This window comes from Podarcis raffonei, chromosome 9, assembly GCF_027172205.1.
Source record: "Podarcis raffonei isolate rPodRaf1 chromosome 9, rPodRaf1.pri, whole genome shotgun sequence".
NCBI classification, from domain to species: Eukaryota; Metazoa; Chordata; class Lepidosauria; order Squamata; family Lacertidae; genus Podarcis; species Podarcis raffonei.
Genome location: NC_070610.1, coordinates 23,052,837 through 23,065,080, shown reverse-complemented (window position 1 = coordinate 23,065,080; position 12,244 = coordinate 23,052,837). Strand labels below are relative to the sequence as shown.

The 12,244-nt window shown below is 38.3% G+C and overlaps 1 protein-coding gene across 3 annotated transcripts in view; it reads left to right on the top strand.

The window, feature by feature from the left end:
* The window catches only part of ATP8A1 (ATPase phospholipid transporting 8A1), a 71,780-nt gene that overhangs the window by 50,139 nt on the left and 9,397 nt on the right, over positions 1-12,244 (top strand). For all 3 annotated transcript variants that reach the window (XM_053402833.1, XM_053402832.1, XM_053402831.1), the window contains 8 exons: positions 467-605; positions 2,454-2,518; positions 4,475-4,647; positions 5,341-5,524; positions 5,621-5,731; positions 7,641-7,715; positions 7,817-7,939; positions 10,567-10,645. In XM_053402833.1, coding sequence (XP_053258808.1) covers positions 467-605; positions 2,454-2,518; positions 4,475-4,647; positions 5,341-5,524; positions 5,621-5,731; positions 7,641-7,715; positions 7,817-7,939; positions 10,567-10,645 — 949 coding nt within the window. The remainder of the gene's footprint in view (positions 1-466; positions 606-2,453; positions 2,519-4,474; positions 4,648-5,340; positions 5,525-5,620; positions 5,732-7,640; positions 7,716-7,816; positions 7,940-10,566; positions 10,646-12,244) is intronic.

Below are 12,244 nucleotides of genomic sequence, written 5' to 3'. Positions count from 1 at the left end.
AGAGCTGAAGCTTTTCCCTGCTAAGGCCATCCCTTCCCAAATGTCTTGCCCTTGTCCTCAAAAATACTACTACTGATGAAATGCCTAATGCCCCATGGTTTTCCAGAGTAGCAGGAAAGAGAATGAACTGCCTCAAAATGAATGATCACTTCTAAAAAATGGTAAAGAGGCCAGAAAGATCCAGATGATTTCCTCCTGCTGCTATTGCTGTTCCCAGAAAGAATGAATGTAAGAACAAATCAAAATAGACATGAAGAGCAAAGAGTTGCAAATCATACATTAAGGCATTGAGCCCAATTCTAAGCAAACATTGAAAATAAGTGTCACTGAAATATTTCAAAGTAAATGCTTCTTTAGATTATGCTTATTTGGCTAGAGTCCCTGTTTCTGTATTTATTTATTTTTACATTCAAAACTGTATTTGTGGTTGTTGTTTAAAAATCTCTCTGATATGCTCTTTTCAAAGAATCTTCAGCTACTTGGAGCTACAGCCATAGAAGATAAGTTACAAGACCAAGTGCCTGAGACAATAGAAACTCTAATGAAAGCAGATATTAAAATTTGGATCCTTACTGGAGATAAGCAAGAGACTGCTATTAACATTGGTAATGTGTAAGACTTCAGTCTTCATACTACATTGTTCTTTTAAGTCTTTAAATAATAGTAAAAAAAAATATGGAAAGAAATATGCATTTGTGTACTGGGAACAAGTGAGTGCTGCTCTTTCTGACATAGACCTGCATTTACCCTAAGGTGCCCTGAGATGCAGGTGTCACTTATGAGAAAGCGCTGCCTCTTGGCTACAGGCTAGGGTGCAAAGATGAGAGACAGAGTGCCCTTGCCAAGCTAGAAGGCAACAGGATATTTCTCGCTTGAGAAAGAAGAAATAATGCCATTCACTGTGCTGCCTCTCCTCTCCCCCTTACACCCCCCACTGAGGTAGACGCATTGTTAAGGCACAAGCTTAACCCCAAAGTGGCCTTTTCTCTTGCCACTTCACCATAAAGAGGAGCAAGCAATACACTCTTCACACTGCCCCTCCCTCTCTCCCCTCCCTGGGGAAGGCATGATCCAGAGAGCCTGGCTACAAGTATCAAACCATCTTTTGCCCGTTGGTAGCGGCGGACATTCCTTCACAGGGTCCAGGTTCAGGATGCCTTTCTCCTCCTTCCCAGGGGAAGGAGTTGCTCTGCCCCCCACTGTGACCCTCCACATGGTTGAAGATACCGTATTTTTCGCTCCATAAGATGCACTTTTTCCCTCTTAAAAACTAAGTCTGTGCGTCTTATGGAGCAAATGTGTGGTCCCTGGAGCTAAATTGCCGGAGTGCGGCATGCTCCTGAGCTGCTCTTTGGGGCTGGCGGCGGAAACCCCAGGTGCCAGCAGAGCAGCCGGGGCTTCCCTCTCCAGCCCTGACAAGCTCTTGCTTAGCCGCACGCAGCCTCCTCAGCCCGGGAGAGGCTGCGCGTAGCTATCCCATAAGCCAGGAGAGCTTGCTGTCCTGGCTTCTGGGATTCAGAATATTTGTTTTCTTGTTTTCCTCTTCCAAAAACTAGGTGCTTCTTATGGTCTGGTGCGTCTTATAGAGCGAAAAATGCGGTAGTTGGGGTCCTTTCAGGTCCTCAGGTGCCCTGTGTTTTCCTCTGCCCTTTTCATGAGTTTCATATCTGTCCTCTCCTCTTGTTGTTGTTGTTGATTGTTATATTAGGTGGGTATGCACATTTGTGAGTTTTCAGATCCCTTCCTTCACCTATTTCTCTCTCCTTGCTTGCCCACTCCATCTGGTGTGTCTGTTTGATTTCTTTTGTCACTGTTTCCCTCTCCCTTTTTGTGTCTGTGGGTTTGGGAGATCAGGTTGTTGGTCGCTTTATGGGGTAGGTTTGGTCAGTCGGGGTTTACCCTGTGCCCTTTGGGGCCATAACTGTGATCAGACCAGAGGTATGCTCAGCTTACGCTGCGATACTTGCAATATAGGGCAAGTCTGTATTAAGAGACACATTTTTCACAATTCCCGCACTCTCTGGAATACGGGATCACATTTGTGACAGGGGTTGGAGAGGTGCATTCTCTGATTCTAGCTCAGAGAGGAGCATGGCTCTGTCAGTTTTGTGCCTTTTTTGGTCTGATGCACAGCATCTAGCTTTTCTCCTTATGGCCGCCCCTGCTGGCTCACCACATTACAGCATGACAGAAAGAGGGCGAGAGATTACACTGTACTGTCTCCCTCACCCAGAGCCTCACAAACAGATGCCTTCCCCCTTCCCCTGCAGTGGGAACTCCCCATATTCTTATCAAGGATGCACACATGAATATCATTGAAGATCCAATGGTGCAGGTGGCTGGCCCTGCTGGCAGGGATAGGTCAAAGGGCAGACAATCCCATAAATCCAGGCATAAAAGTCAAACACCAACACTAATTTCTCTTAATAAAATATTGTATTTCTTTCTAACAGGGCACTCATGTAAACTCTTGAGAAAGAACATGGGGCTACTAGTCATAAACGAAGGCTCTCTCGATGTAGGTATAATTGAAAAAAATGTGCTAATGCCTATGTGCTATCATTTACAATGCATGGGTCTCTGGAAAAACTTTAAACCGTCAGTATGTGTTTGGATCAAATTACTAAAAAAATTTCAGACAGGACTGATGGAAGTAAAAAAAATTTTGAATAAGATGTAAAAGTGTGTTTAATTACTGTTGAAAATGATACGTTAAAAAACTAATAAAAATTTATATATATATAAAAAACTAAAAATATACAACATGCAGGAAAGCATGTATGTGGCTGACATATATATCCCCTGATAGCATCTAATAAAAGAATTCAGCTTTTTCTTGCTGCTGCTCCAGTTCTTGTTCTTCTGCTTGGAGGGGGCAGGATAACACTGAACACAATGATGGTGTGTCATGTGTTTATTTTACTAGGTTTTATCAGAGAGAGAAATATGGGTCGGTGACAGCGATGCATCCTTGTAAAGTCGAGCCAGTCCCTGACTTGTCTCTCCTCACTTCAGATGCTTCCTAATTTGAGATTCAATGTAGCTGACTCTTTGTATGCCACCAGAGGGTGGTACTGAGTTACTGAACTTAAATGACATACAAAAAGAACAGTAAGACAGGGACAATATGTAAAAATAGCAAGTGATAAGTAATACAAATTGAAGTACTGATACAGTATATTGGCTAAGAGTAAGAGCTATGCATCCATTCAAATCTCACCTCCGTAATAAACTTTATAGGTGGCCTTAGGCAAGCTATTACTCTATTAGCTTCATCTCCTCAATCCCCATCTGCAATATAGGGATAATAATAATAGCCTACCTTACATGGATGTTGAAGATGTTTTAAGTGACATACTTTTGAATTGCAAAATGTTAATGTTGTACAATAATGTGAAAATGCAAAAAAGAAGAAGAAAGGCTAGGCATAGTTAATATTTGGAAATTCTGTGGATTTCCGTAACATTATTCTTCATAGTTGTAAGGTAAAGGTAAAGGGACCCCTGACCGTTAGGTCCAGTCGTGGCCGACTCATCTCGCTTTATTGCGGCGCTCATCTCGCTTTATTGGCCGAGGGAGCCGGCGTACAGCTTCCGGGTCATGTGGCCAGCATGACTAAGCCGCTTCTGGTGAACCAGAGCAGCGCACGGAAACGCCGTTTATCTTCCCGCCGGAGCGGTACCTATTTATCTACTTGCACTTTGACATGCTTTCAAACTGCTAGGTTGGCAGGAGCAGGGACCGAGCAACGGGAGCTCACCCCGTCACGGGGATTTGAACCACCAACCTTCTGATCGGCAAGTCCTAGGCTCTGTGGTTTAACCCACAGCGCCACCCAAGTCCCTTCTTAGTAGTAGGATGTGCTTAAAAATTGAATTCCTTGCTGTGGGTCCCATTATACTGAAATGGCATAATTTGATCAGTTCCTGAAAACGGAGAACACAAATGAACATTGAGAATCTGATTTTAAGATAGCTTGCACCCATACAATTCATGGCTAAAATAGTAAATGTCATTCATCTGATGGGGGGAATGAAAGAACTACAAATGTTATAAATCATGGAATTTACATTTCTATAGGTCAGTGGTCACGAGGCTTTCTGGGTCAGTAGGCACTGGTAATAATACTCCTAGCTAATGAATCTGTAATAAAAGGCAACAGGTTACATCAGTGTAATCCCACTGAACTTGATAGCAGTATACCTGTGTATGTGGTAAAAAAGTTATCCACTAAATATCATCCCAAGAGGGTCTCCTGGCTTTTACAGTGGGATTTTTATTTTCCCTGGCTATTTTGTGGCAATACTGATGTGGTCCTTATTCATCTTTGTTGTTTTAAAAGCTACTGATGTATTAGTTACATCAAGGCACAATATAATAGTTTCATAGTTAACTGATAAATGTATATCAAAAGTATAAAACTGTTCAACAGAATTGAAGTGATTCATATTTTTGGTGGTGATTTTTTTTATAGGCAACAAGAGAGACGTTAAGCAATCATTGCAGCACTCTTGGTGATGCTTTGAGGAAAGAAAATGATTTTGCTCTTATTATTGATGGCAAAACACTGAAGTATGCATTGACATTTGGTGTAAGGCAATATTTCCTCGATTTGGCTCTGTCGTGTAAAGCTGTTATTTGTTGCAGGTAAAACTTTTTCTTCTTGAAAACAAAGCATTCATACAATTTTGAGAGGTATAGCTCCTCAAAAAGTGTTATCTATTTTTAGAATAATTTAGGATATTAAGTAGTTTTTGGAGTGGGATTTTTAAAAAAAGTACAATATGGGGGGGGAAGGGCATAATTTTAACAGTCTGCTACAGTGCCATGTGTCCTTTTTTTCCAGGACATGACCTCTTTTGGGGGGTAAAATTTGGGACAAACTGCATTTATTTGCTTTTAATGGCCATTTTGCTCTTCAAAATATGGCAAACCCTACACTTAAAAATATAGTTATATGAAACATTTGTTCTTTTGTATTGCATGTGATATAATCGACAGTCATAATTTCTTAGCAATACCATATTTCCTAAATTTCCTAAAGCCTGCCAACAAAGTTGGAGAATGGGCTCAGTTCATGCTGGTGCCAGGCTACCATAATTTACTGATTTTGGTTTCTTTTGGCTTCTCAGTTTTCCAATCAGTTTCCTCCATTTCTTTTTCAGTTTGTGAATCTTTTTTTAAAAAAAAACTACATGAAAAAACAATGGCTTCCAGTGTAATGTGAAATCATAGAAGTTACATAAAAAGCATGCAGTAGTAATTGTGATTTTCTTTGCTGCCTTGCATTTAGAAAAATAAAATGGTAAAGTGGAATTTCTCAAAACATTTCTTTTATAGAGTTTCACCTCTTCAGAAATCTGAAGTTGTAGAAATGGTCAAAAAGCAGGTAAAAGTGGTAACACTGGCAATTGGCGATGGAGCAAATGATGTTAGCATGATACAAACAGCACATGTTGGTGTTGGCATTAGTGGCAATGAAGGGCTACAAGCAGCTAATTCTTCAGATTATTCAATAGCTCAGGTAAATCCCTTGATAAATGAACTTTTAAAAGACAGTTGTTTCAAGTGATAGATGCTGTGTACATATACCTAAACTTATTTCCATTATCATTTATAGTTCAAGTACTTGAAGAACTTACTATTGGTCCATGGTGCCTGGAATTATAGCAGAATTGCTAAATGCATCCTATACTGCTTCTACAAGAATATTGTCCTTTATATTATTGAGGTAATTATGGCATCCTATGCCAGAATATTTCTTTTCAAATTGGAGCAATCTGTGAACTTTTTAAAAAAACCATCTACGAAGTGTAGAATTATTCTGTGTGTATTTTTTGTGCATTTTACAGGGGTTGCCAGCACTGTGTTTGCAGGCTCCATTTCGCTCACAAGTACTTCCTCTTGCCATACCTAGCCAACTGTGAATAGTCTCAGTAAATCTGCTCAAATATCCACAGTGCATGAGGCTGCTTGCTCTTCCTGCTCTGCTCCTGTTTGCACTGACTTAGCCTCTCCTACATGCCCCCATAGCAGCCATCTTATGTTATGCCACACCCCATGGCAGCCATTTTATGACTGCTGCCCACGGCTCTTTATCAAACATGTACTGACTGGTCCATGAAGATTGGCAACCCATATATATATATATATATATATATATATATATATATATTCTATTTTGATACGTAAAACCCAGTTCAAAATAGAAATACTAATTACTCGTTGCCAATATGAAAGCAGCACACATTTTTACATATTTGTTTTATGGTTTATTGTGTCTAAGGCACATCATAATAACATAATTAAAATAATTAAAATGAATAAAAATAAATATATATACGCTGTGCTTCATCTTCTAAAGATGATGAGCTACTTCAGCAGGAAATCAGTTAATTTTCATCTCCAGCAGGACGCATTTTTCACAAATGTGGGATCAATATGGGAATTGTGGTGCATCATCCCTGACCACTAGTCCTGTTAGCTGGGGATGATGGGAGGTGTAGTCCCAAAACATCTGGAGGCCCGAGTTTGCCTATGCCTGATCTACCTCATGGAAAAGGCCTGGCACTCAGTTGACATGTGCAGAGCCTTTAAAAAGAGCATAGTTAGAACCAAACCACACCGTCTCACTGAGACCTTGTTTGTCTCCTTCCATCCCACTACTCTGAGCAAGGTGTCGTCCACAGTCATACCTTGGATCCTGAATGCCTTGTGAGTCAAACGTTTTGGCTCCCAAACGCCGCAAACCCAGAAGTGAGTGTTCGGTTTGCAAACGTTCTTTGGAACCCGAACGTCCGACGGGGCTTCCAATCGGAAGCCGCGCCTTGGTTTCTGAACGTTTTGGAAGTCGAACGGACTTCTGGAACTGATTCTGTTTGACTTCTGAGGTACCGCCGTACATGGAAAACTTTAATAGGCCCTTGCCTATTTAAATCAAGTAATCCTTACATTTTGTTAATCCTTTAGCAATTTGAATTCCTACGTGTCTGTTCAGCATCCATGAGGATCAGAAATGTACTATTTTAAAAATAAAATTAGAACCAGGTTCCCTTGTGGCCCCTCAAAATATTGTGCATTAAAAGACCAAATTGTTCACAGAAACCAGTCACATCCTTATAAACTGGGAATTTATAACAATGCATACAATTGTGATGTTAAACAAAACATAGACCACGGCTAAGTCTGTGTCACATTGATTGCTAATTTCATTTTACTAACTTGCTCTTTTTAAACATATATCAATATTTGTACTGTGAAATATTTTAAATCAATATAATATATTTTGAATTCAAAAGAGAAAAAAATGGACAATGGTAAGGTATACTTCTGAGTGGAATTGTCTTTTTGTGAGCCATTACTATTGTTATATTTTAAATTTGTAAGGATTTTAGTGCTTTTTCATTTAAAGTGAGTGTGGTTTGTTACACATTAAAAAATTAGTTTAAATGGATATAGAATTGACTCCTCAATTGTGTTTTATTGTATGGTCTAATTAAATACTAAAGTGTTATTTCCCCCCCCCCCCCCGGTTTTTCTTGCTGAAATCGAAACTTTGCTCAAATTTAACAACACATTTTAAGAGTTAACACCAAATGTGTCCAAATAAGACTGACGAGCTTCAAAAATCTCTTCCTCAGATATGGTTTGCATTTGTTAATGGATTTTCTGGACAAATACTGTTTGAAAGATGGTGCATAGGACTTTACAATGTGGTAAGATATTGTACCCTATTTAGTCTGACATTTTAATTACTGTTAAAATACACTGATTTCTTAACAAATTGATCCCATGGTGTGTTTTGTTTATATGTTAGATGTTTACAGCCATGCCCCCACTGACTCTTGGAATATTTGAGAGATCCTGTCGAAAAGAAAATATGCTAAAATACCCCGAATTATACAAGACTTCTCAAAATGCCCTGGATTTCAACTCTAAGGTAGAAAATAGTTTAGTTATCTTTAGAATAGCATCATATGAATGTACATCCTGTTTCAGTTCTGCATGATTAAAAAGGATTAAATATATGATTAATAATGAAACTATTTTACATCACCACCAGGCTGTAAAATAATTGAATCTAATGTCACAAAAATGCAATCCACAAATTGCTATGTTGCACTAATTTTCCCCTCCATCTTAACGACTGCATAAATAGTAGAGACCCAGCAAGCCTCAAACACACCTTAACTCTGGACCTGGTAGCATACATGAATGTTGTGCCAGGGCTGTTTGCAGCCACATGGACACTAGACTATGCAGTGTCCTGGAGGCCAGGTAAGGCTGCAACTTGACTACAAGCATGGGTGAAATAGACCTCGAATTCCTTTCTTCTGCTGCCGGATGGATTCTGTCTGTCAGTGGGGAGGACAGTATTGAATACCATATTTAAAATGAAAATGGCACATGTTTTCATATTTGTCATTCGTGGTATTGGATTTTTTCTTTAAAATGTTTGATACCCTATTTTAATCTTTTTTGTGTTTTATTCCCATTTATTCTATGGTATTTTGGATTTTAAATGTTTGAATTTTAAACTTCCATATTTTATTTTAAATATTTTTAATTTATTTTTTCAACAAAAATAAAAAAACAAACACAACAACAAAGAAAACTATAGATAGAAGCAATATCCAATCCATAAAATGGGATTCTCTGAATCTCATCTCCCCACCCCCACCCCCGGTTCCTTAATTTTCTTTTTCAACTGCATATCATTTCTACTCCAAATTCTACCTCAAATTTCTTACATTATTTCTAAAATTACAAGTGTTCTTAAAATCCTGCCAATGTATTAGCCTCTTTACAGTACTTTTGTAAGTACATAATAAACATTTCCCATTCTTTTTTCAATTTCTTGACGTCTTCATTTCTGAGCTTTCCAGTTAATTTAGCCATTTCAGCATAGTCCATTAACTTGGTTTGCCAATCTTCTTTGGTCGGGACTGCTTCCTCTTTCCACCTTTGGGCTAACAGTATCCAGGCGGCCTAAACTTCCATATTTTAAAGCTTTTTTAAATTGCTTTTTACAAAGTATGTCAAAGTGACTTACACAAGCAGTACGGAGCATAAAACAAAAACAAAAAAGGCAAATTCGGTTTTTTATTAATAGAGTATGTTTTTGTTCTTTGCATTTATTTTGTTGTTGGTCAATAGTCAGTTGCTCATAGTCAGGCCTGGTTAGTACTTATGATGGGAGAATAACCATATAGACTAAACATGCCCCAAGTAGTGCAACAAATAATGTGAAAGCTAAATAAACTTTTCCAAACTTTTAGCAAATTCGGATTAGGTTCTCATATTCATATGATAAACAGTGTTTTTGCAGAATATTTGAAGATTCTTTTTAGTTGTGCGAGTCTCTCCGTTGTGACGGTTTTAATTCTTTGTTAGTTTTAGAAAGCTTTTGATTTTGCTGGGTTTATTTTGAGTAAGTTTTCTGAATAAACGCTTACAAGCTACCTGCGGAGACAGAATGGTTGATTCAGGCTTGATGTGCAGAGGATCTGGAATCATTTGTTGCGTGGGTTTGTTATGTTAAAAAGGGTCAGAGTTTGTGGAGCCACTACGGAGGTTAAAGGATTAGCATGTAACAATAAGTACTGGTCAGGAAAATGGAAAAGTAGGCCTAATTTTCTTGCATCCACCTGTGCCTTCTGTCAAATAAAACTTGTGGCAATGGCATAGCAAGGAGGAGAGAGAAAGGTTAATGAACAACACAAGTTCAAATGTGCTAAAGTATTGTGGCGTAAATTGGATCATACAACCTTACCTACTTGGGGAAAGTAACAAAGAAGTTGGAGACATAGTGGAACATTTTTTGAGGCAGGCAACTCAATTTCTGTTGTTTGAGCAACTTAAAACTATTAATGCCCTTCTGTTCAACACAATAAAGATTATGTTTTGGGAAAGTATATCTGATTATAAAACATGGGTATCTATTATATGAAAGAATTTACCAAAAGCTCTCTTCTTACTTTGTTTTTATATAATGTACAAAACGCTGGGTTTCTGCATTTGACTAGACTTGACACATTTTAGCAGGTGTTTCTAACACACATATAGTAAAAAGAAACAATTATAGAAAAAAATGTGTAATGAAGAAAACGTCTGTGTGTTTGTGTGTGCCAACAACTAATTCGTTTCTCTCTTTTTTCTTTTCACTCTATATTTTGAAATTGTTGTTTTATCATCTGTCCTCATGTTATACTGATTAGGATATAGAATAAAACCACAAACACTTAATGCTTAATGCTAATTTAGTGCATAATCAGTTAGTAGAACAAAGATGGTTTTACAATTTGGCTTTGCTTTTTCTATAGAAGGCATTCATTTCTTTAAAAACTAAAAAATTAAAAGTGAAAGATAGTGAACATCTTTCGAGAAACATAAACATAAATAAATGACCCATGAAGGGCTGTGAGGCAGAAAATGCATCAGTTATATTAGTTCTTAGCGGTTTGAAAAACACATTTTCTGAATCTAACTAAAAGATAAAAAGAAGGTCAGAGTTCACACAGTTAGTTTTACCTCAAATGGTTCTCAGGAATGTTTGTTTTCCCTTAGGTTTTCTGGGTTCATTGTTTAAATGGCCTCTTCCACTCAGTAATTCTGTTTTGGTTTCCACTAAAAGCCATCCAGTATGGTAAGTAAATGAAATACAGAATTTGAAAATACTGTATGTATTTAAAATGGCAATATCCAGGGTTACACTAAAGCAAATTCTGTATTGTGATCTTAAATGTGGTCTTCTAACAGTTGATCATTATACAATACCGTCCCTTTTCAGTTTGGGGAGCTAAAACATCTTTTTAAATTGCTAGTGTCATGTGATTTGGGGTATAATTGTTATGTAATAATGCAACAATGTTACACTAGTCTTATTTTAATACATATCGATAGAAGTTCTTTTCGGATGTCTTCTTTCAAGCTGCATAGAGGGTCTTTTTCCAAACTGTGTTGCTGGAGAACTAGGAGTTTATTCAACTTGTAGAGGTTAATTTGGAAGTGTGTTTCCAAATACAAGTATGTATCTTCCCAAGTTTGAATTAGTTATAAGCCAAAGGAGATAAACCAAGTAGATCAATAGGTTATAAACCAAAAACCTCAGCTTTATTTCAGACTAGTGGTTGGTAAATTAAAAGAAATTATTCTGGCAGAATAAAAACCATTGAGTTTGATGCAATTGTTTTCTTCAGTGAATGGAATTAACTTCTTCCAGCAGAAATGGTCTCCTGTCAGAGGAAAAGAACTCTTGGATCTAAGCCATAAGATGTCTTTGGAAATAACGATAAACTGGTTTATTGTTACAGGAATGAGCCTTGGGTTCACATGCTCCCCTCTCCTCTGTTTTCTAGCACAGCTTCAAGGAGGAGATAGGAAGATTTTGCTACAGTTTAATGTTGAATCCTAAACTGTGGTTAATCTTAACTGTGGTGTGTTGAAACAAGCTATAAACTTATTGAAACAAACCATACACTATGGTTTGAATGTTTTATTCCCTGGAAAACATAGTTAAGGTTAACCACCGTTTGTTCTGGTTTGTACATAACACTAATCTGCAGTTAGTTAAAAAATGGAAGTGAAAGCTTTCAATATCATCTGCACAGCCACCTAAGACTTATTCCAATAATGATAAACCATATTTTATTATTACCACCAAACACAGCCATAGAGTCTAACAGGAGAAGTGCAGTGACCCACACATTTTTGCCCAATGAACTTCACCATTTCTACAAGGCACTTCATAGAATCATCAGATTCTTGAGTTGAAAGATACCCCAAGGGTAATATAGTCCAGCCCCCTGCAATTCCGGAAACTCAGCTAGATCATACATGACAGATTCAACCTCTGCTTAAAAACCTCCAATGAAAAAGAGTCCAGCACCTTCTGAGGGAGCCCCTTCTACTGCTGAACTGCTCTCACCATCAGAAAGTTTTTCCTGATATTTTGTCAAAATCTCCTTTATTGTAACTCTAAACCATTGGTTCGGGTCCTAGCCTCCAGATCAGAAGAAAACAAGCTTGCTCTATCTTCCACATATAAAGGTAAAGGGACCCCTGACCATTAGGTCCAGTCGTGACCGACTCTGGGGTTGCGGCGCTCCTCTCGGTTTTTTGGCCGAGGGAACCGGTGTACAGCTTCCGGGTCATGTGGCCAGCATGACAAAGCCGCTTCTGGCAAACCAGAGCAGAGCACGGAAATACCGTTTACCTTCCCGCTGGAGCGGTACCTATTTATCTG